This window comes from Dipodomys merriami, unplaced genomic scaffold (assembly GCF_024711535.1).
Source record: "Dipodomys merriami isolate MVZ:Mamm:240054 unplaced genomic scaffold, mDipMer1.0.p SCAF_24, whole genome shotgun sequence".
In the NCBI taxonomy this organism is placed as follows: domain Eukaryota; kingdom Metazoa; phylum Chordata; class Mammalia; order Rodentia; family Heteromyidae; genus Dipodomys; species Dipodomys merriami.
The window spans coordinates 24,098,747-24,120,251 of NW_027203826.1; the positions used below are offsets into that span (position 1 = coordinate 24,098,747).

General features: G+C 35.0%; 1 protein-coding gene across 4 annotated transcripts in view; it reads right to left on the bottom strand.

Moving 5' to 3' along the window:
- Positions 1-21,505, bottom strand: part of Rabgap1l (RAB GTPase activating protein 1 like) — a 460,833-nt gene that overhangs the window by 356,630 nt on the left and 82,698 nt on the right. For all 4 annotated transcript variants that reach the window (XM_070034430.1, XM_070034428.1, XM_070034429.1 and 1 more), the window contains 3 exons: positions 21,194-21,296; positions 17,905-18,071; positions 2,683-2,824 (listed from right to left, as the gene is read on the bottom strand). In XM_070034430.1, coding sequence (XP_069890531.1) covers positions 2,683-2,824; positions 17,905-18,071; positions 21,194-21,296 — 412 coding nt within the window. The remainder of the gene's footprint in view (positions 1-2,682; positions 2,825-17,904; positions 18,072-21,193; positions 21,297-21,505) is intronic.

Consider the following 21,505-nt stretch of genomic DNA (forward strand, 5'->3'; position numbering starts at 1 on the left):
CTTACTCAGGTGGACTTAAGTGGAAAAAGCATTCTAAGCAATGAGCATTTGTAAAGAAAGACACAGAGCATGTCAGGAAAGTGTGTAGTTAAGAGTTTGGTGGGTAAACACTTCCCTATTTTTAGCTCTTTCTGTTCAACTACAAAGACACTAAAATCTTTTATAATACCCCAAAAATGCCCTCTTTGGTCAGAATAGTGTAGCATTTTTAGTTCAATTTCCTCATCAAATTTCTTTTTTTTTTCTTTTTTTTCTTTTTTTTTTCTTTTTTTTCTTTTTTTTTGCTGGTCATGGGGCCTGAACTCTGGGTCTGGGCGCTGTCCCTCAGCTCTTCAGCTCAAGGCTAGCGCTCTACCAGTGGAGCCACAGCGCCACTTCCGGTTTTTCTGTTTATGTGGTACTGAGGAATCGAACCCAGGGCCTCATGCTTGCAAGGCATGCATTCTACCGCTGAGCTACCGTCCCAGCCCTCCTCATCAAATTTCTTAAAATAATAATTCAAAAACTATTGGCTCACACCTATAATCCTAACTACTCAGGAGGCTGAGATCTTTGGATAAGCTCAGAGTCAGCTGAGGCAGGAAAATCAATGAGATTCTTATCTCCAATTAATCCATAAAAAAAAAAAAAAAAAAACATGTGGCTCAAATGGCAGAGCACTAGCCTTCAGCACAAAGTTCAGTGACAGCACCCATGCCCTGAGTTCAAGCCCAAGGACCAGCCAAAAAAAAAAAAAAAGAACCTAGAGCCAAATTTTGGTTCTCCTCTAAGATTTAAAAAACTTTTTTTTGTTTGTACATTTTTTTATTGTAAAAATGCTATGCAGAGGGGTTACAGTTACATGAGCAAGGTAATGAGTACATTTGCTATTTTTTCTAATGCTTTTCTTATACATTTTATAATTGTAGTAGTTGGTATTTCTAAATATTTTGCTGATTTAATAAGAAAAATCTGTGGGACATTTGTTTTGCCATTTACTTCTAAATGTATCAGTTTGTTACAAGTTTGTTTTATATAAGTAAATATCTGTACAATTTTCAAATCTTAAACCTCTAAAGTAATTATCACTGAGTCATAAAATACCTTTCCATACCTCGAATGACAATTAGTAATTTCTCATGAAAAACTCGGGAAATTAACTTAAGGTTTGCCTGTTATCTAAAACATTATTCTGGTTTCCTTGAGATTTTTTTTTATAACTTGGCCTTCAAAGAAGTATGTATGGCTTTTGGCAGACACAATCTAATTATCTTACAAAATATTTTTGTTAATACACTTATTTATATGCTTGGCATCACCCTCTAAAATGCTTAAAAATATGATGAAAGAGCCCTAAATAATGTTGCTTAGAAGATAGTCCTTCATATTACTTATCCATCTTATATTGAATTACAATTTTAGACAGAGGAATATCTAAAATATGAATGTTATCTGGGAGTACAATACTCAGACTATACTTAGAAAGATAATGTAAAAAATAATACCTTTAAAGAGACATATCAATTCAGTGCTTCAAAGAATACCTCCCTTTTATGTGTTATAAATATCATGAACTTTACAGTAAAAATGTCATAGGCTTCTGTATATCATATTGAATTTATTAATTACCTTATGACCACAAATGATTTACTGGAGGGTCATGGACAAAAAAGCCCATGAGACTTCATCTCCAAAATAAGTAACACAAATCAGGGCTACAAGTAGCTTACACTGTAAAACAGCAGCCAGCAAGCAAGAGAAGTAAATATGAAGACCTAAGTTCAAACCCTAGTTCTAACAAAAAAAAAAAGGAAAGAAAATAAGAAAAATACTTCAAATAATCTAATGTTTTGCATAAATAAATGAAAACAACAAGAACAAATTAAAAGTTAACAGAAGAAAACAGTAAAAATAAGAAATAGAGTTTGATATCAATAAAATCAAGTAATGGCTACTGAAAAGATACAAATAAAATTCTTGAACACATTAGATACAGAAGAAATATGCCTCAACATAAGAAGTCACATATGAGGGCCAGGATGTAGCTCAGTGGCAAAATGCTTGCCTAGCAAGTGCAACATCCTGGGCTCAATCCCCAGTACCAAAAAAGAAAAGACTCCCCCAAAAAATACAATTAAAAAAGAAGTCAAATATAACAAATTCAAAGCTAATATCATACTTTATGGAAATAATTTGAATGCTTTACCTCTAAGATCTGAAATAAGACAAAGATATCTAACTCCTATTCAACACAGACACCTAGCAAGAGTAATCAAAGAGAAGAGAAAAGAGAAGAGAAGGGAAGGGAGGAGGGAAGGTGAGTGGAGGGGAGATGGGAGGGGAGGAGAGAGAAGACAATAAGAGAGAAGAGGAGGAAAGGGGAATTCTAAAAATACTTGAATCTGAAATTTTTCATTAAATATTTCCAAAATACTTAAAATAAAATAGGCAGCAAACCAGCAAAGTGATTCTGTCAAAATGAAATAGTTGCATAAGTGGCAGTGGAAACTATGCAACCAAAGAACCCAATAAACTAAATTCACTTCTGCATGTAGTAGAATCTAATCTAAGTGGCAAAGACTAGGAATAAACACCTTGGCCATATAGTGTGTCCAGAGACAAACACACATACATGCACATCACGCTTTAAAGATTTATAATATGTTTCTAAATAGAAAAATCTGAATTAATTCAACTTCTTACCTTCTTCTGCTTCATCCTCCTGAGGTGACACTGGACCCCCTCCACTAGTAGGAGTAACAGGTTCTTCCTTGTCAGACTCTCGCTGCAGGCTCACCACCTCATATATTGCATCTCCAGCACTGGAATGTCCTTTTCCCTCAGACTAAGAAAGATATAACCATGTGTGTAAATATAAGAAATCTAAAGACAGCATTTCAATGGTTCATTAAAAATATCTGAAATGGCTGAGTGCAGTGGGCCAAACCTATAATTATAATCTTAGCTAACTGGGAAGCAAAGACTGAGGGACTGTGGTTCAAGGCCAACTCAAATTCTTTCAACTCTTTCCCAATTCAAAGCCTCAGACTATTCTTTTCTCTCTGCCCATAGAGCATTTCTCTTTAACTTTCTCTTATCTATATTAGATTCTTACCTCAAACAAATTGGTTTTTTAGAACCCACCTCTCCATCTACAAGGTAAGTTCCTTATGTGTTTGATTCTCACAAAATCCTGACTTTTACCACAATAAAACTGCATATTTATTTTTATATTTACTTGTTTAATATCTGCTTAATCCACAAGACAGTTAATTCATTAAACAAATCATGTGGTGTGTGACACAAAATAAATATATATCGAAGAACTAGCCAGAAAAACATGGATTTGGGAATCAAATACATCTGAGTCTGAAATAAAATTTTACTATCAATTAGGTATTCCACATTGGCCAACTTACTATGGTAAGTTATAGTATTTGTAATAAAATAAAACTAATGCTTCTTTCAAATTGTTAAGTTAGATACAATACTGTGGGTATGTGTGTGTACATGTGTGTGTGTGCATGCGCGCACGCGTGCAAGCACACGTGCCAGTCCTGGGGCTTGAACTGAAGGCAGCCTGGGTGTTGTCCTTGAGCTTTATGCTGTACCACTTGAACAACAGCTCTACTTCCAGCTTTTTGGTGATTAATTGGAGATGAGCATTTGGACTGTCTTGCCCAGATTGGCCTCTATCTGTGATCCTCAGATCTCAGTCTCCTGAGTAGCTAGGCTTATAGGCATGAGTCCCCAGGGCCCAGTTATATATAATACTTTGGATATTGACCAAAGTACCTTGTACAAATTTATTATTGTTAGGTTATATCATACTAGGATCTAAAGGACTTAACAGGTATGTGTAGAGAGTATTCTGTAGTATCTATCTGTATTATGATATATTTAAGTTATAAAATATGACTAATTACTGTTTTTAAGAATTCTGTATTCTGGGCTGGGATGTAGCTCAGTGGCAAAGCGCTTGCCTAGCAAGTGCAACGTCTTGGGTTCGATCCCCAGTACCAAAAAAAGAAAAGACAAAAAAAATACAGTTAAAAAAAAAAACCCAAACAAAAAAAAAGAATTCTGTATTCTGTAGTATCTATCTGTATTATGATATATTTAAGTTATAAAATATGACTAATTACTGTTTTTAAGAATTCTGAAGTCAGTCCAAATATCAAATATATCTTTTACAGTATGGGTTGGTTAAATTATAAAGTTTCCTCACACTAAAATAAACTCTAAAACTTTTTTCGTATGGTATCAAACTTTTTCCAGTATCATCAAATCCAAAGTACAATATGCTGATGTCTCTGTATATAAATCCTCTGAAGCCATTGGTCTAAATGCTAGCTACAAATATGTAATTAACCGTGGAGGGCAGAGATGATCTTAACCTCAACTATCTACTAGTCAGAATCTTTAGGGTATAATATAGAAATCTGAAAGTTTTTTGAAGAATCACCAGCAATTCTAACACAAACCTGAATTAAGGACAATTGTTTATAAGACCTCATTTTTTAAAAATTTATTTTATTGTAAAGATGCCGTACAGAGGGGTTACAATTACATGAGTAAGGTAATGAGTACATTTCTTGTCAAGCATTGTTACCCCCTCCTTTGTTGTTCTCCTGCTATCCATAAGACCTCTTGCTTTTAATAAAAATGTCTATGCAAACCCTATAACAGAATATACACAATTATGTAAGGAAAAGATATGTCCATTATAGAGATAGGCAAATGCTACGGAGAAGTTTAAGTCAGCAAAAAATTTTCTGGAATGTTATAAGAACACTATAGCTTGGGGAGGGGGGGATTCTTTTTTTGTCAGTCATGAGGCTTGAACCCTGGGCCTGGGCACTGTCCTTGGGCTCTTCAGCTCAAGGCTAGCACTCTACCAATTAAGCCATAGCACAAAGTCTCACGGACTTTCCTACCTGGGCTGGCTTCAAACCTCAATCCTCAGATTCCAGTCTCGTGAGTAGCTAGGATTACAGGCATGAGCCACCGGCACCCAGCTATTTTTATCTTTTATAAATTGAAAAATTATTTTAAGTATTCACTTACTATTGGTTATATATTGAGTCAAAATATATATTTTATGCTTTTTAATAAAATATATTTTCATTTTATGCTTTTTAATGGTAACAATTTACTTTAAAAGTTTTTTTTTGGGGGGGGTCCAGTCGTGGGGCCTGAACTCTGGGCCTGGGCGCTGTCCCTCAGCTCTTCAGCTCAAGGCTAGCGCTCTACCACTTGGGCCACAGCGCCACTTCTGGCTTTTTTCTTTTTGCTTATGTGGTGCTGAGGAATCGAACCCAGGGCCTCAGGCATGCAAGGCAAGCGCTCTACCACTGAGCCACCTTCCCAGCCCAACAATTTACTTTAAAAAAGATGTTTTCTCCAACTTAAAGAATGATGAAGCTGGCGCCAGTGTCTCATGCCTGTAATCCTAGCTACTCAGGAGGCTGAGAGCTGAGGATTTCAATTCTAAGTCAGACGCGGCAAAAAGTCCTCCTGAGCCTGTTATCTCAAATTAACCACCCAAAACCTGGAAGTGATACTGTGGCTCAAGTGGAAGAGTACTAGCTTTGAGCACAGAGGCTCAGGGACATAGCCCAGGCCCCGAGTTTAAGCCCCACAACCAGGGAGGGGGTAGAGGAAAGACTGTTGAAGCACCCAAAATCAAAGAATATCTTTTAAGACAGATATCTCCTTCTAAAGAGATACTTTTCTTTTTTTTTTTCTAAAGGGATACTTTTCTTTTCCATGTGAAGGGACTACTTGGCTAGGGAATACATGTTAGACTGAATTTACTGGACAAGAATATTAACTTTTGCTGAATCTTGGTTTTCCTAAATAACAAAGACTTTTATTCTTCGTGGGAAATATATAGAAAGTTCTTTACATTCAGATCATCAAGCAAAGTTCTTCACTTCTCATCACTGCTTTTAGGATGTTCTTTCCATTACCTCATTTTAAGTAACTGAAGCTCTGAGGGGTTGGCTGGAGCTTATATTAGCAGTGCTTGGTTCAAATGGTAGCTGTCAAACCTTACCACCACCACCACTACCACACATACACACACAGCCACTAAGTTGCTGCTGTTGCTTCCCTGAGGTTCAACCAGACAGCCAAATCAGGCCTGTGAAGTCAGGAAGAAGGTAGGGTATGGATCAGAGCTGAAATCACACTACCTGCAGTACAAGAGTACCCCAGGACACAGGAAGATAGTGACAGGAATCTGTGTTTGCCCAGCAATCAAAGTGCCCTGCTCTGGACCATTCTGTCCGTGTTGCAGCAGTTTGGTCAATGGACTTAAAAGTGATGCCCTAGAGTACAACCAGGCATCTCTTTCAAGTTGTACAGAGATCTACCAAGGCCACTGCTGTTATTCCTGTGGCCCCTGAGACAGGCTTGGTTGTGATCATTACTACCACTGCCTAAAGTCCTATCACAGGTTGTAGTGGCTGCAACCTTAGCACTGTCACGTCTGCAAATCCTGAAAGTGCTGTGAAATCAATAGTTATTTCAATGACCCAACTGCACTGTCATGACAATGGATAGAGACCCAAATCCAGCTACCATAACTCCTACAGATACTGGGAGCCTTGGATATAACTTAGGAACTTCCTCATGTGGAGGCCTGCCCTCACCACTTCCATAGAGATCAACAAATCCCAAGCTGCATATGTGTTGGTTGCCAAGAAGAATTTGCTTCATGGCCACAGCTGTCATGGATGAACTCAGACTTCAAAACTGATCCAAAGGTCCCCACCACACTGCACTCTGTAAGAAACAATTCTCTCATTGATGACAGCTAGGAAAGACAAGCCAAGTACACCTGTGCAGACTGTCATACTAGGACAGAACGTCTGTAATGAGCAATCAGTGATATTGTGTATATGAGTGGGCTCACCGTTTTTTCCAGCAGCGAATTATAAGCAGCAATCCTCTCACAAACACCTCCATCAGGCTGGGCAGTCTAGGACTTCTGTACCCTGCATGACCATTCTGTATTGCAGCATAAATCCCAGTAAAGCCTTTTGGGGATAATTTCATTACCTGTTCTTGATTTCTCTCAGGTAGACTGGGCTGCGCTGGCTATACTGAGTTAGTAACACCATTGACGGACTGTTATCCCCAAGAACACCTAGAAGCCAGAGAACTGCATAAAAGCTGCCAGGAGCTACTGTGAGCTGCAAACTCCAGGTGTTGAGAGCACCTAGGAAGGCTGCCAAAAACAGCTGGGAAATCTGTTAACATTAGCTGCTGAGAGCCACTGGCACTCAGAGCTTGATGTTCTAACACCAACGGAGCTTTCTTTGGGATTTCACATTTTTTGTGATTTCTATCCAGAGCAAAAGGACCCTAAGCCATTAATAACAATTAGATGGAGATAGCAAGAATAAACTTGGCATTTTAACATTAATCCTATACTTAGCACAGAGCTTCCTGTTGGAAGCAAAGGTGTAAGAACAGGAGCTACTTTCTTCTCCAGCCCAACTCCTTTTCTCCTGACAAAGATTAAAACAGTAACTCAGTACTGAAGGTAAAGTCATAAGATATTCTGAGAACAGGTAAGATTACAACCTTTGTTTTTTAATTTTATTTATTTTTTTGTAAAGGTGATATGTAATGAGTACATTTCTTTTTCAACAGTGTCACTTCTTCCCTCGTTTTCTCTCAGTTTTTTCCATCCTGACCCTTTCCCCCCACAAGTTATATAGTTCATTTTCAACATAGTGTCCCACCATTTATGTGCTTCCCCTTACGCTCCCCAAAACAGACAAACTTACATACAAGACGAAAAGTACAGAAATCAAAAACAGCGACAAAAGGTGAAAAACAAAAAAGAAAACCTACAAAAAGTAAAATAAAAACCTCATTTCCATTTCTTGGAATTCATTTCAATAAACATCATTTTATATGATCATATGCACATAGCTACTGAGCCTTTGTGATCCTCTCCTAAGAATATCCTCCTTTGGTCTCACTGTGTGAATGAGTCCTGTTTAATTTAGCATGTCGAAATATAGGTTTTTGTCTTTTAGCATCCATTGCGTTTACTTGTAGATTTATGGACACATTCTAACTACTACAAATGAGGGAAGGCATACAACATGTTTCTTTGGGTCTGGCTTACTTCATTAAATATAATTTTTTCCAAGTCTTAGATTATAGCCTTTATCATGACTATAACCTGCCCTTTTCTGACAGGAGTCTCCACTCTTCAAACAATTCTTTGCCTAAAACCAAAAGACTGATAGATACCAAGTGGAAAACATATTTGTCAAGGAAAAGGCTTCTCATTTAGTTTCTTTTTGGCATTGTGATTCCTCTCAATTCATACTAGCTTACCTTACTCTCTTGTTTTTGAGAATTCTCAACTCTGAATCAAAATTCTTCTCCTAGGCAGTCACAATAAGGCAACAGAAAGTGCTATGTATGTGCTACCTCTTGTTACTGTTTTATAATCACTTGATATATCATTTGGGGACATTAAACAGTCTAGCCCATGGTACTACATGCAAGAAATATCATGCTTCTTTGCAAGAAGCAAAAGTGGCTTATGATCTTATTCCAAGGTCATTGAAAACCTTTCTAAACAATTATAACTGTAGGCATATAATAGCAAGCATTCAATCCTAACAAAACCTCAAGTTTGTTGATATCTTAGGACTTTTGAATTAGCTGTTCTTTTTATTTTATTTTTTCATCCATGGGCTTGAACTCTGGGCTTGGGTGCTGTCCCTGAGCTCGTTAGCTCAAGGCTGGCACTCTACCACTTGAGCCACAGAACCACTTCCAGTTTTCTGCTGGTTTATTTAAGATAAGAGTCTCATGAACTTTCCTGCCCAGATTGGCTTTGAACTGCCATCCTCAAATGTCAGCCTCCTGAGTAGCTAGGTTTACAGGCATGATCCACCAGCAGAAGTAGCTGTTCTTTTAACATATATATATATATATAACATATACATATATATATGGTGGATTTCTTCAAAGCATTTAGTCATCAGGTATTTGAAAATTGCTCAAGGAGAGAACTTTCCTTGACTACCCAGAAATCATTATCCTATCATCGCCCATTGTCTATTTTCCTACCTAATCAATCCTTTCCACATATCCTTCTTGTGTGAGAGAAAGCAAACTCCATAACGCAAGGATCTCTTTTGTGGCATTCACCACTATACACTCCAATTACTACAAGATAATCTGGCACAAAATAAACATTAATAAATGTCATTGAATAAATGAAGGAGAAAATGAGCAAACAACCCATGTTGGGGATATTATCACCATCTTAACATGAAAAAACTGAAATAAATACAACTACCAAATGGCAGAAAAGGATACTAGCCTCATACCTAGTAGAAGAATCCATTATTTTAGCTTGCCTTTCTATGTCACTCTACAGTCTAAAAATTGATCATAAAATCAGCTACACTCACCTACAAAATTCTTTCAGTAATAAGGTTGTTTTTCATTTCAGAAAAAGTTTCTAGACGTTCTGCTAATGATTCTTACAGTTTAAAACCAGTTTTTCAAGGATGGATATAATGAGAAGAAACCGGCTAACTCAATCAGGGGCATCTTGAGCTCAAAATACCCATGCAGAACGTAAAGTACCCAATTAAAAAAAAAATAACATGCAACCTGTGAAGATACATGCCATCAAATTAATAAGCAACGTTTCCCTTTCCCTATGAATTTCCATGATTCCAATTGATCCAGGAAGCAAATTTAAGTTTATAAACTAAATTTACAATAATAAAATTAAGTTTATAAATTATCAATTATAAATTAAGTTTATCCTTGCTGGATGAACAACAAAACTTTTACTTTATTTTAAAACCCAGTGTCATTTAGAGTCCTGGAAATGATGCTGTGGCTCAAGTGGTAGAGTGCTTGCCCTGAGCGGAAGAGCTCAGGGACAACACTCAGGCCCAGAGTTCAAGACCCATGACCAACAACAAAAACAAAAAAAAACCATTCAGATCCTTGCTTCTGAGCCCAGCTTCACAGCAATATTGTGTCTTGGCATTGTGGTACATACTTGTAATCTTAGTTATTCAAGAGGCTGAAGCAGGAGGATGTTAAGTTTGAGGCCAGCCTAAGACAATTTAGTAAGAATATGTCTCAAAGTCCTAAAAAAAAAATTACAAAAAAAAACCACAGATGTTACCCTATATGTCAATATATATTCTACTTTCAACTTCTATAGGAAACAGCCACATCTTTAAAGGGAAGCTTTACACTACAACCTATGTCATTCTGCTGCTGAGGTTCTGGACTGCATATTATTTTTCTTTGGTATTGAATATATGCATCATTTTATAATGGTGATTTTATGTACTTCCTTATTACTATGAAGTAATACAAGAGATCCTTTGCAGAAAAGATCATATTTTAAACAGTATACCTTTACTATGGACACTATTATACTACAGATTCTAGAAATACCCTGTATGTGAATTAAATTGATTGTAGCAATTGTGAAATTACTTGTGCTGATCAATTTTCTTTTTTTTTTTTTTGGATCCAGTCATGGGGCCTGAACTCTGGGCCTGGGCACTATCCCTCAGCTCTTCAGCTCAAGGCTAGCACTCTACAACCTGAGCCACACCGCCACTTCCAGCTTTTTTTTCTTTTTGCTTATGTGGTGCTGAGGAATAGAACCCAGGGCCTCAGGCATGCAAGGCAAGCGCTCTACCACTGAGCCACCTTCCCAGCCCATGCTGATCAATTTTCATGCAGCTCAATAATCCAACTATTATAGAATTTTAGAGATAAAAATCTCAATAATACTTTTAACCCACACTTTTATAATGAGTAAACTGTATTATGGAGATAAATTCTGTTAAGACTTATTTCTTATTATCTATTGAGAACCAGTTTCATCTGAAATACTTATGCTATATACAAACTCAAAAAATGTATTTCATCTGTTAAACTCAAAATCTATGACATTCACCACATATAAGTGGGAGTATTTGATTCCTTTTCAATCAGATATAAAATTCACAATTTTTTTAGGACAGATGCTCTAATAAATAAACACAATTTATTATTAGAATTGAAACACGTTTTTTCAGAAAGTGTTTATCATGACATTAGATTGCTAAAGGAAATTATTTCAATTATCTAAACCTAATTCTAGAACACCAGCTATTTCAATGTATGTCAATTTGCATTAAAATATGCTATGCTGCCCTTGAAATATCTTGACTTTCCTAATGTTAATGTACATAACATTGTTTAAAATATCTTTAAAATGAATACCATATAAGCATTTTTCACTTGTAACAATGGATGCATCTAATTGTCCAGAAAAAGAAACAATCCAGAATCAGCCATTTCCCCTGCTGCTGCCTCACTTATCCTCCTGAGAATGGAACTGTTTAACAGGAACTTCACCTAACCAACTACATCTCCTATTTTTCTGACACTCATGATTCTCTATAATACTCTGTAATTCTTTTTCAAAATATCACTGGGTTCACTGAGATAAATTTTGCATACTCCAAGTTCCTGTCTCTGTATGTCCATTCCTTCAAGCCAAAGACAACTTTGTGTTCATCAATTTTTACATTTTAGCATCCACAAGTGGGAAGAATTTTTACAAAGAGCAACATATTTCATGAAAAAATAGATCTCAAATGATGAACATTTAATTTTATTAATGTTAAATATTAACATTTAATTTAATGTCATCATGAAATAATGATTATGTTACTCCTTTTCTCATTATACCTAAACAGACCTCTTGTCACATACACTTTCAATGGTGGTAAGTCTACTGTTGTTATTTGTTAAATTTTCAAATAAAAGAATCAAGTAATTAGATTAGTAAGTTACAGCTCACTTGGGGCTACTTGGCAGTGCTTCCTTAAGCTCCTCAAAAGAAACAGAAGACAGAAGAATTCTGATATTTAATTAAAGAATCCCAAATCAATGTCTTTGTCATCTTGTTTTACTTAAAATGGATATACTGCTTTTGAAACATAAGCTATAAGAATTTTAATTCATAAGCTCAAAATGTTTAAAGTTAATTTCTCAGAATCAGTATTTTTCATTCATGACAATTCCAGACGTTTATGTTGAAGGCCCGAATTAAATCATCTATCCTTACATAAATACCTGAAGGAAATGCTGTATTATTCAGTTACATTACACGGGGGTGGGGGAGTGTTGTACTAAGACACAATCACAACTTTAGCATATGGTACTCTAAGGTGCAGCACTTTGGTTAGTACTGGACATAAAAGTAGAAACAAATGTTCATTCTCACCCTCCCTTTGCTCCTTTTTTCCAAAGGCAAGCCATATGTCAACCTTCCCCAGAAGTAGGTTATAAACTTTTCATTCTGAAGTTATCCTCCTCTTGTCCATAAGAAAGGAATGCCTATATCCTTGACAACACAGATGCCAAAACAAATCTGAATAAAACTTACTAAGTTCCTCCAGTTTATTATCTGATTACACTTCTTTTGTCAAATCACACTTCCACATGACTGTCCAGTCTCAAATCTAGCACAAAAACACTATTTTCTGTCTCTTTGGGTGTTCATTTATGAAGGCTACCATATCACATATCATATGAAATAGACCTTTATATCTTTCTATTGTTAATGCAATTTCTGTTACAAGAGCCTCCACCATTACTCTGGCAATGGGTGAGAGAAGCAATCTTTTCTTCCCTATAACCCACCTTAATACAATACAGTGTGTACCTTAAAAGAAGCTGGTAGCACCCAATTGTTCCTGATGCCTTATCATTATTTTGGGCTAAACATCAACAGAATATAAATTGTTCTATAATTAAATTATAGAACAAAACAACATAAACTAATAAAAAAAAAACCCTACCACTAAAATAAAATGTTAATACTGCATATGTGTACCCAATATCCTTTTTGTAACCCAATCAGTCCTAAATAAACGACAATCAGATTTCTGTCCCACTATTCCTCTGAAATTGTCCATGCCTTATAGTTTTACCATTGTAGTTCCTTCTTATTTACACTAATAGACCTACCTGAAGTAACTATACTGTAGGAATGCTCTCCAGTTAGAAGCTATTTCCTCTCTAATGGTCCCTTCCTCTAATTCTCCTGATTTTAACCCCAGATCTGTGCTTATTCGTCTATATTTCTTTGGTTCAATCTTCATTCTCTGCCAATCTTTTGAATCTATTCATTCCCAAGACTGCATCCTCAGCCATGTTCTCTTCTTAAACATTTGGGTTCTAAGTGTTTTCATTTACTACTATTCCCAAGTTTCAAGCATTGATCTTTTTTTTTTTTTTTTTTTGCCAGTCCTGGGGCTTGAACTCAGAGCATAGGCACTGCCCCAGAGCTTCTTCTGATCAAGGCTAGCACTTTACCCCACACTTGAGCCACAGCACTACTCCCAGCTCCTTCTGTTTATGTGGTACTGAGGAATCGAACCCAGGACTTTATGCATGCTAGACAAACATTCTACCAGTAAGCCACATTCCCAGCCTACATTTATCATTTTTAAAATCATTATTTCCCAAGGTTAGGATCAAAATATCCAACTGCCTACAAACATCTCTACCTAGGAGTACCACAGGAAATTAAATTCAACACATACAAAATTATTCCATCCATTACCCCAAAACTTTTCTCCTTGACATTCTACTTTAATCAAGATAAATTCAATAATCACCTAGTCACCTAAATAATCCTACCTTTAGTTCTCACTTGGCCTTAGCCTGAAAGTGAACATAAAATCTGGTTGGTTTTTACTTTCCAAAAACCTCTCCCTGTCATCTTTTCCATCAGCCCTTGTCCAACTGCCCTTTTTTCAAGCCATCATAATGTCATATCTTGACTGCACAGTCTTCTTACTGTTTTCATAGTGACTTTTATCAATTATTAATTTAGTGTCATTCACACTTTAAAAGCCTTTAGTAATTCCTCTCCACCTGAGAAAAAAAAGTCTTCTAAATTCCTCAGTATGATTATGATTCGAGAGTAATGCTTGGGGAATATCTAATTTCCTGCACAGTATTACAACAGAATTCTATTAATTTATTCTATTAGTTTATCCAATTACTGTCTCTCACTAAACAACCTTTCTGTATCAACACACTTTAAAAACCTTGGCTTTTTCCTAGGTTCAAATCCTAGCACTGACAAAATATCATTAAAAAAAAAGAAATAGTAAAATTTTATTAGCATTTACGAAGGGACAGTCACTGTTCTATTTCCAAGGTTAGCATTTACTCCTTATTATAAGTCTTTGGGTAACATAGTAACCTTTTCAGAAATGAAAAATACCTTGCCTAAAATTATACAGTTAGAAAATACACAGCAGAGGTAAACAAGGGAACAAACTGAAAAAGTATGGCCAGGAACAGTGAACCTATAATACTATATACTTTAAAGGAAGAGATCAGGGAATCTCCATTAGGGAATCTCCAAAGTTCCAAGCCTCCACGGCAAGGTATGTTGACAAACACATCAGTCTTTCTAAGCTACTGGGAAGCATGATGGTTGGGTGTAGTGGTACATGCCTATTAACTCATCCAAAAGGCACAAACAGGAGGAATACAATCTATGTTTACTAGGGTAGGAATTGATACCCTATCTCAAAATAACTAAAACAAAAAAAGGGACTAAGGAAGGTAGCTATAGTAGCATAAGATCTGCTTAGGAAACATTAAGCACAGTATGGCAAAAAAAAAAAAAAACCCACAAATAAACGGTAAAAAAAAAATAAACAGATAAACTGAGTGGTCTAATATAAATCCAAGTTCAGTGTGATCAGTAAGTGCTACTTCTACAATTTGTATATGTTGTTACTGTTGCATTAACATCTAGCATTTTAATAGTTTTACCACTACATATTTTACTTACGTTCAGAAAATATAATGCTATTACACATTTGTACAACATAATTTTATGCTGATGGCACTCAATAAAGGTTTAAGAAAATTAACTAAGTATTGAAAATTACTTCTAAAATGAATGCTTCTGTGTCAGCAAAATAAAAAATAAATGAAAGTCTTTGGCTTTCCTTCCTCAATACAGGGACATGTAGTGTAAAGCAGAAATGACCTCTTGAGTTTTCTACCAAGACCTCTAATAAAATCTAGCCAAAGGAAAAAGTCTCATTAAACCTATTAACAAAGAAGATACTATGACTGATAAAAGTTATTAAGGCCTACTTCATATGGCCAATGGCATTTTTACAGGTACCAAAGATTTATGCCAGTGGAATGAACATTTAATAGTAAAATACCAAAAATTCACTAGTATCTTTTTAAGTAGAAAACTTTTCAGCAAATAGTTTCCAAATAATCCCATATAAACAGAGAATGCTTCCTCAATCAGTAGAAAATGTCATTTGATTTTAGCATCTTAGAACCTGTTTTCTTACAGAAATAAGAATAGGTCAATGAGAAGTACAAGTTGTTATGTCGAAAACGAACTTTACAACTTTGGTGGGGGGGCGGGGAGGACTGTGGGGGGATGGGAAGGGATGGGAAGGGGAAACAAAGGAGAAGGCTACAATGCTTGATAAGAAATGTACTCATTATCTTGCCCATGTACTTGTAACCCCTCTGTATAGTATTTTCACAATAAAAAAATAAAAATTTAAAAAAATAATAGGTAAACTGCCAATGTTTACAATGTTTTAAGTCCTTATATTTCCATTATAAACATTTCAGACACAATGCAACAAATTTAAATAGTGATGTCAACAAAGTTGGTGTAAGGAAAGGTAAGTTGCCTCTACATCATCTTTATAGTGACAATAATTTTTTTTAATATAGTAACAATTTTTTAAATATCTTTAAGTTTTTAAGGCAAAAAAAAAACTTGCAATTTGAAATTGTCCAAAATCACTTTCCATTTACTGCAAGCTTTTTTTGTACCAGTAGTAGGGCTTAAATTGAGGGCCTCATGCTCTTACTTGTCTTCTTCACTCATAGCTGAGGCACTACCACTTAAGCCATAATTCTACTTTTGCCTTTTTAGTGGTTAACTGGAGGTAATAGTCTCATGGACTTTTCTGTCCAGGCTGGCTTCTTATATTAATCATAAAATCTCAAACTTCCTGATTAGCTAGGATTACAGATGTGAGTCACCAGGGCTCAACTACATTTTTTCTTTTAAGCATTAAGGTTTAAACTCAGGACCTTACGCTTGCTAGTACATTACTACTCAAGCCATACTCTTAACCCTTTATGTTTTGGTTGTTTTTCAGAGAGGGTCCCACTCTTCTGTCCAGGGCTGACTTAGACTACGATTTTCCTACTCTTACTTTTAAAACAACTGGTACCTCATGAATGCACCATTATATCCACCTGTAGTATTTCTGCTCAGGACAGGTAGGCTTCATATTTGGACCAGCCAGTTATCTATTTTCCACAACTTACATAATTTGTCTTTAATACAAATTATAGTACTAAAGTAAGATACCATCTTCTTTATATTTAAGATAAATGTAAGTCTACTTCACATTTAATACAGCTAAATATTATAAAAGAATCCACTTTAATCCTCTAAGTTCATATGAAACAATCTTAGGTAGTATTTTGATTATGTTTTATTGCTAAAAAAGTTTCATGGTGCTTACCAAAGGCACTCAACATTACCAGTTTCAAAAACATAAAAATAATACTCAGTAATAACTTTATTTACATGTATATACACATATATGGAAAGAAGGGAAGGAGATGAGAAAAGAGAGAAGGTAGGAAGATTACTCAATCTAATGAGCTTGTGAAAAGCTGGCTTTTTTTTTAATCTTCTCAAGGAGATAAAATCCCCATCATAATAACTGACTAGAAGAATGACAACCTATTTCCTATTCAGTTCCTTTACCTTTAGGCACCATTAAATAATACTTTGCCTAAAAATGATGAATTCTTTAATAACAATAACAACTTAAACTAGAAAAAAAAGGAAAGCAAGATAGAGGAATGGATAGGAAGGAGAGAAGGCAAAACAATCTCTTAAAACAGAAAAGACGCTCAGGAGACTACGGCTTTAAATGTTGTTCATATAATAAACATTACAATATGCTGTAAAACCAATCCACAGAGTAATAAAAGCTGACTCAAAGCAATGGATATAATAATTTTATGAAATATGAATCTGCAATATGAAGCCTAATTGAGCTAAGATAACTTTTTTAATATAAAAATGGTAAGTGGCTTCTATATTTGCTCAGTGCATTAGAGCATTGTATTGTAAATGCTTAGTTATAAAACAGCAAGTATTTTAAAACCTGGGAGAGTGGTAATACTAACAAAAACAGATTTCCATCATTTTAAATAGACCATTTTGCCATTATTTTACAAAACTGAGACAATGAGAATTCAAATAATTTTTCACTGTTACCATCTTTTACTAGAAAAAAAATTACATATTTTACCTAAAATGCTGCCTAACTTGATGCCAAAAAACTCTACTTTTTCTCATTTAATATGAAAATAATTTAATACTGATATTGAGACAAGATATTGATACAATGTAGATTACCTATTATTGCAAACAGAAAAAAACTATAATAATTAGGTATTCCTTGAGATTTTGTTCATATTTTAACTGTATAATCATCTAATATTTTTCTGTTTTGTTTTTTTGGTTTCAAATAATTGCAGATGAAATCAAGAAATGTCATTTATATACATAATCAATATTTCCATTAGGTATATTCATATTCAAAGGTACAATGCAGGTTTGTGTACATAGTCATTATATTAGCTGAGGGGTTTTTTAATTGTGTATTACTGACTTATTTTTCACTTTTTGACTTTGAGTATCACTTAATTTTTTGAGAAAATTTAACTCTTTCTGTTGTTACTCAAGGAATGACTTTAGCATGAAAAATGAAAGGTAGGAAGGAAAATATGTCATTATAGTTTACATAAACAAAATGGTCCTACCTGTTTCAATCTCATGAAGAAAGTCTCTGTGAAAGTTTTCCTGCTGAAATACCAAAACCTCTCATTTGCAGGGTACACACGAACTACAGTCTCCAAGAGAAAGCGAACAGGCTCCACCACTTCTGTGACTACCATATCCACTGCCACAGTCATGTACACTCGTTTATCTGCAGTAGAAAGTTTCTGGGGTTTATGCTAGATTTATTGTTCCTCGATCATTTAATAAAACAGCAGTTATTTACAATCAGATTGCCTCCAATATATTTATTTTTAGATATTTTAATTATTACCTTGTTAGTATGTTTTCAGACACTAATGATCCTAATCTTAATCACAGCTCCAAATCTCTCCAAATCAGATCCTTAAAATAACTTCAAATCCAGAGTTAAAACACAACTTGTGTTTTTAATTCATTGCCATTAATTTATTTATTTATTTTTTATATGTTTTTAGTCCTGGGTATTAAACACAGAGCCTTGTACAAGGCTCTACCACTGTGCTACACCCCAGCCCAATTTTGTGTGTGTGTATATGGTCTGTGTGTGTCAATGGCCTGACTAGAGCTTTTAGAGAACAGCAGTTCAGTGTTATCAGCTGAACTTCTATTACTGTTTAGAGTGTCCATTCAGCTACTTCAATCTAGAATCTATGTCAATATATACTGGTTTTCTACAGTTTCCCATTAAGATGAGTTGACATATGAATTTTATGAACCTGCTTGATATTCGTTGGAAATTTTGAATCTATGATACTTCATAATTTTTATTAGTTTTTATGTATTTTTTAAAACTTTATTTTGTCTGGCACTTTTTAGTTCTTAGTTAAAGAAAATACAAACTAAGACTACCATTAGAAAAAACTTCCAATTATGTTTTTTGTGTGGATATGTGCCAATACTGGAGCTTAAACTCAAGGCTGAGAGCTGTCTCTCAGGATTTTTTTGTTCCAGGCTGGTACTTTATCACTTGATCCACAGCTACACTTCTACTTTTGAGTGGTTAATTGGAGGTAAGGGTCTCATAGACTTTCTTTCCTGGGCTGGCTTCAAACTGCAATCCTCAATTCCTTTGTGGCTAAGATTACATCACCTGGCTCAATACTGTTTCTTTTTCCAGACACTACATATCAATCATAATTATCATATTTCTATTGTTATCAAATTCAACATAATTCAACATATCTTTAAGTATTACCCCTGTCAACCCAAGAGAATCTAACATACTGTAGACATTGTAACTAACCTAGAGGACCCTGAAGTCTAAAATGAATAACACACAGAAGTAAAAGAAAGTAACACCAGACATAGAATGTCATATTCAACTGCCTCAATTCCTAAACTTCCTCACTAAAAAATTAAATTTTATTTGGCTTATAAATTATCTGAGTAATGCACAATTTTAAAAGAAATTGAAAAAAATTGGAAACTGTAAAGTTCATGACAACATGTTTAGGTACCACACAAAATGATCTTAAACCTAACACATACTTTGGATCTGAATACTGTTGTAATATAGTATAAAAAAGGCTATTTTAATTGAATAAATAAAAGAATTATTTTCTATTTGAAGATAAAATATGTATTAAAATATAAAACAGAAATATGTATAACAATAAAATCAGATAAAAGCTACTTTTATAATTTAGTCTTTAATATTTCTAATTTTATTCTTTAAACTTTTTTTTTTTTTTGGTCCGGTTGTGGGGCCTGAACTCTGGGCCTGGGTGCTGTCCCTCAGCTCTTCAGCTCAAGGCTAGCGCTATACCACTTGAGCCACAGCACCACTTCGGGCTTTTTGCTTATGTGGTGCTGAGGAATTGAACCCAGGGCCTCAGGCATGCAAGGCAAGCGCTCTACCACTGAGCCACCTTCCCAGCCCCTCTTTAAACTTTTTAAATGGCTTATTTTTCTCTTTTTTGTGTTTTCTATCTAGTGATTATAAAGAAGAAACTTGTAAGCCCATCTCTAGAAATAAACTACTTAGAAATCAGATTGCTAAAATATAAAAAGGTCGATTTTATATAACAACTTTTTCTCTTTCAATCCTTAATTTTACATAGCCTCATACATGATCTCTTTTAGGAAAATAACAAATGCTTATCATTTTCCTTATCTTCATTAATATATTTCCATTTTAGTAAACACAAATTATTCCTGTCTTTAGCCAAAAGCCTGTTTAGAAACTAAGCTATGTAAAATTAAAGATAAAGAAAATTGATCCATTATATTCTAAATATAAATATTAGACTAATGACAAAGTTTTTGTTGTTTTTTTTTTTTTTTTTGTCAGTCATGGGGCTTGAACTCTGGGCCTAGGCGCTGTCCCTCAGCTCTTCAGCTCAAGGCGAGCGCTCTACCACTTGAGCTACAGCGCCACTTCCGGTTTTCTGGTGGTTTATTGGAGATAGGAGTCTCACGGTCTCTCCTGCCTGGGCTGGCTTTGAACCGAAATCCTCAGATCTCAGCCTCCTGAGTAGCTAGGATTACAGGCGTGAGCCACCAGCGCCTGGCAGTGACAAAGTATTTGTAGTAAGACTATAACCCATCAAATAAAACTTTAAATATTTATGTTTAAAAGCAGATGATACAGAGGCAAAAACATTGGTAATAGATACTAGATAAATTAGGAAAAAATGAAAACTGATTATTTAACATTTATAAATTTCTATGTAGGGGCTGGGAAGGTGGCTCAGTGGTAGAGCGCTTGCCTTGCATGCATGAGGCCCTGGGTTCGATTCCTCAGTACCACATAAGCAGAAAAAAAAAAAGCTGGAAGTAGCACTGTGGCTCAAGTGGTAGAGCGCTAGCCTTGAGCTAAAGAGCTGAGGGACAGCACCCAGGCCCAGAGTTCAGGCCCCACAACCAGACGCAAAAAAAATAAATAAATTTCTATGTAACATTACCTGTTAAATAAAAAGATAAGTAACAAGGGAAAAGCATTTCTATTTCTAGAATCCCAAAAATCAAAAGCTAGAATATATGAGGAATATAAATAATCTATATTTTTTTAAGTTAAAACAATAAAGATATGTATCTAGAATGAGTTTGCTTTCACCTTTCATATTCTTCTATCATTCCCACCCAAATAAAACAACTCTATAATAAAACACAAAACCCAATGCCTTCTACATAATCCAATAAAAATCACTTAACATCTTCTGGGAGAATTCTTTTGAATGATAGGGTTTTCTTCCATAGAAGCACAAAGTATGAAAAAGACCTTCACATTCTAAGTAAGAATATCTTCATCTTAAATAAACATCTGAATTTTTAACAATTTTAAGAATTCACCTTTCGGGGTCTCTTCATTAAGTGCCAGAAATATTGGTGCATTAGGGTTCCACATGCCAGTGATAACATAAGCTCTTCCATCATAGCTCTTTCCCATGGATTCCTACATAAGTTCAAACAAGAATCACTGAGAATATATACATAAAATCACTATTTTAAATTATAGCTTTAAGTGATTCATTTTGTTAAGATTCAAATTTACAGCAAAAGCAGGGCTTTAATTTTTGTTGTAATTTTTCTTTTCCTAACAAAGCATTTCTTTTAAGCATTAAATTCTCCTACAGTCTTCTTTAATCAGTTTCTAAACACAAA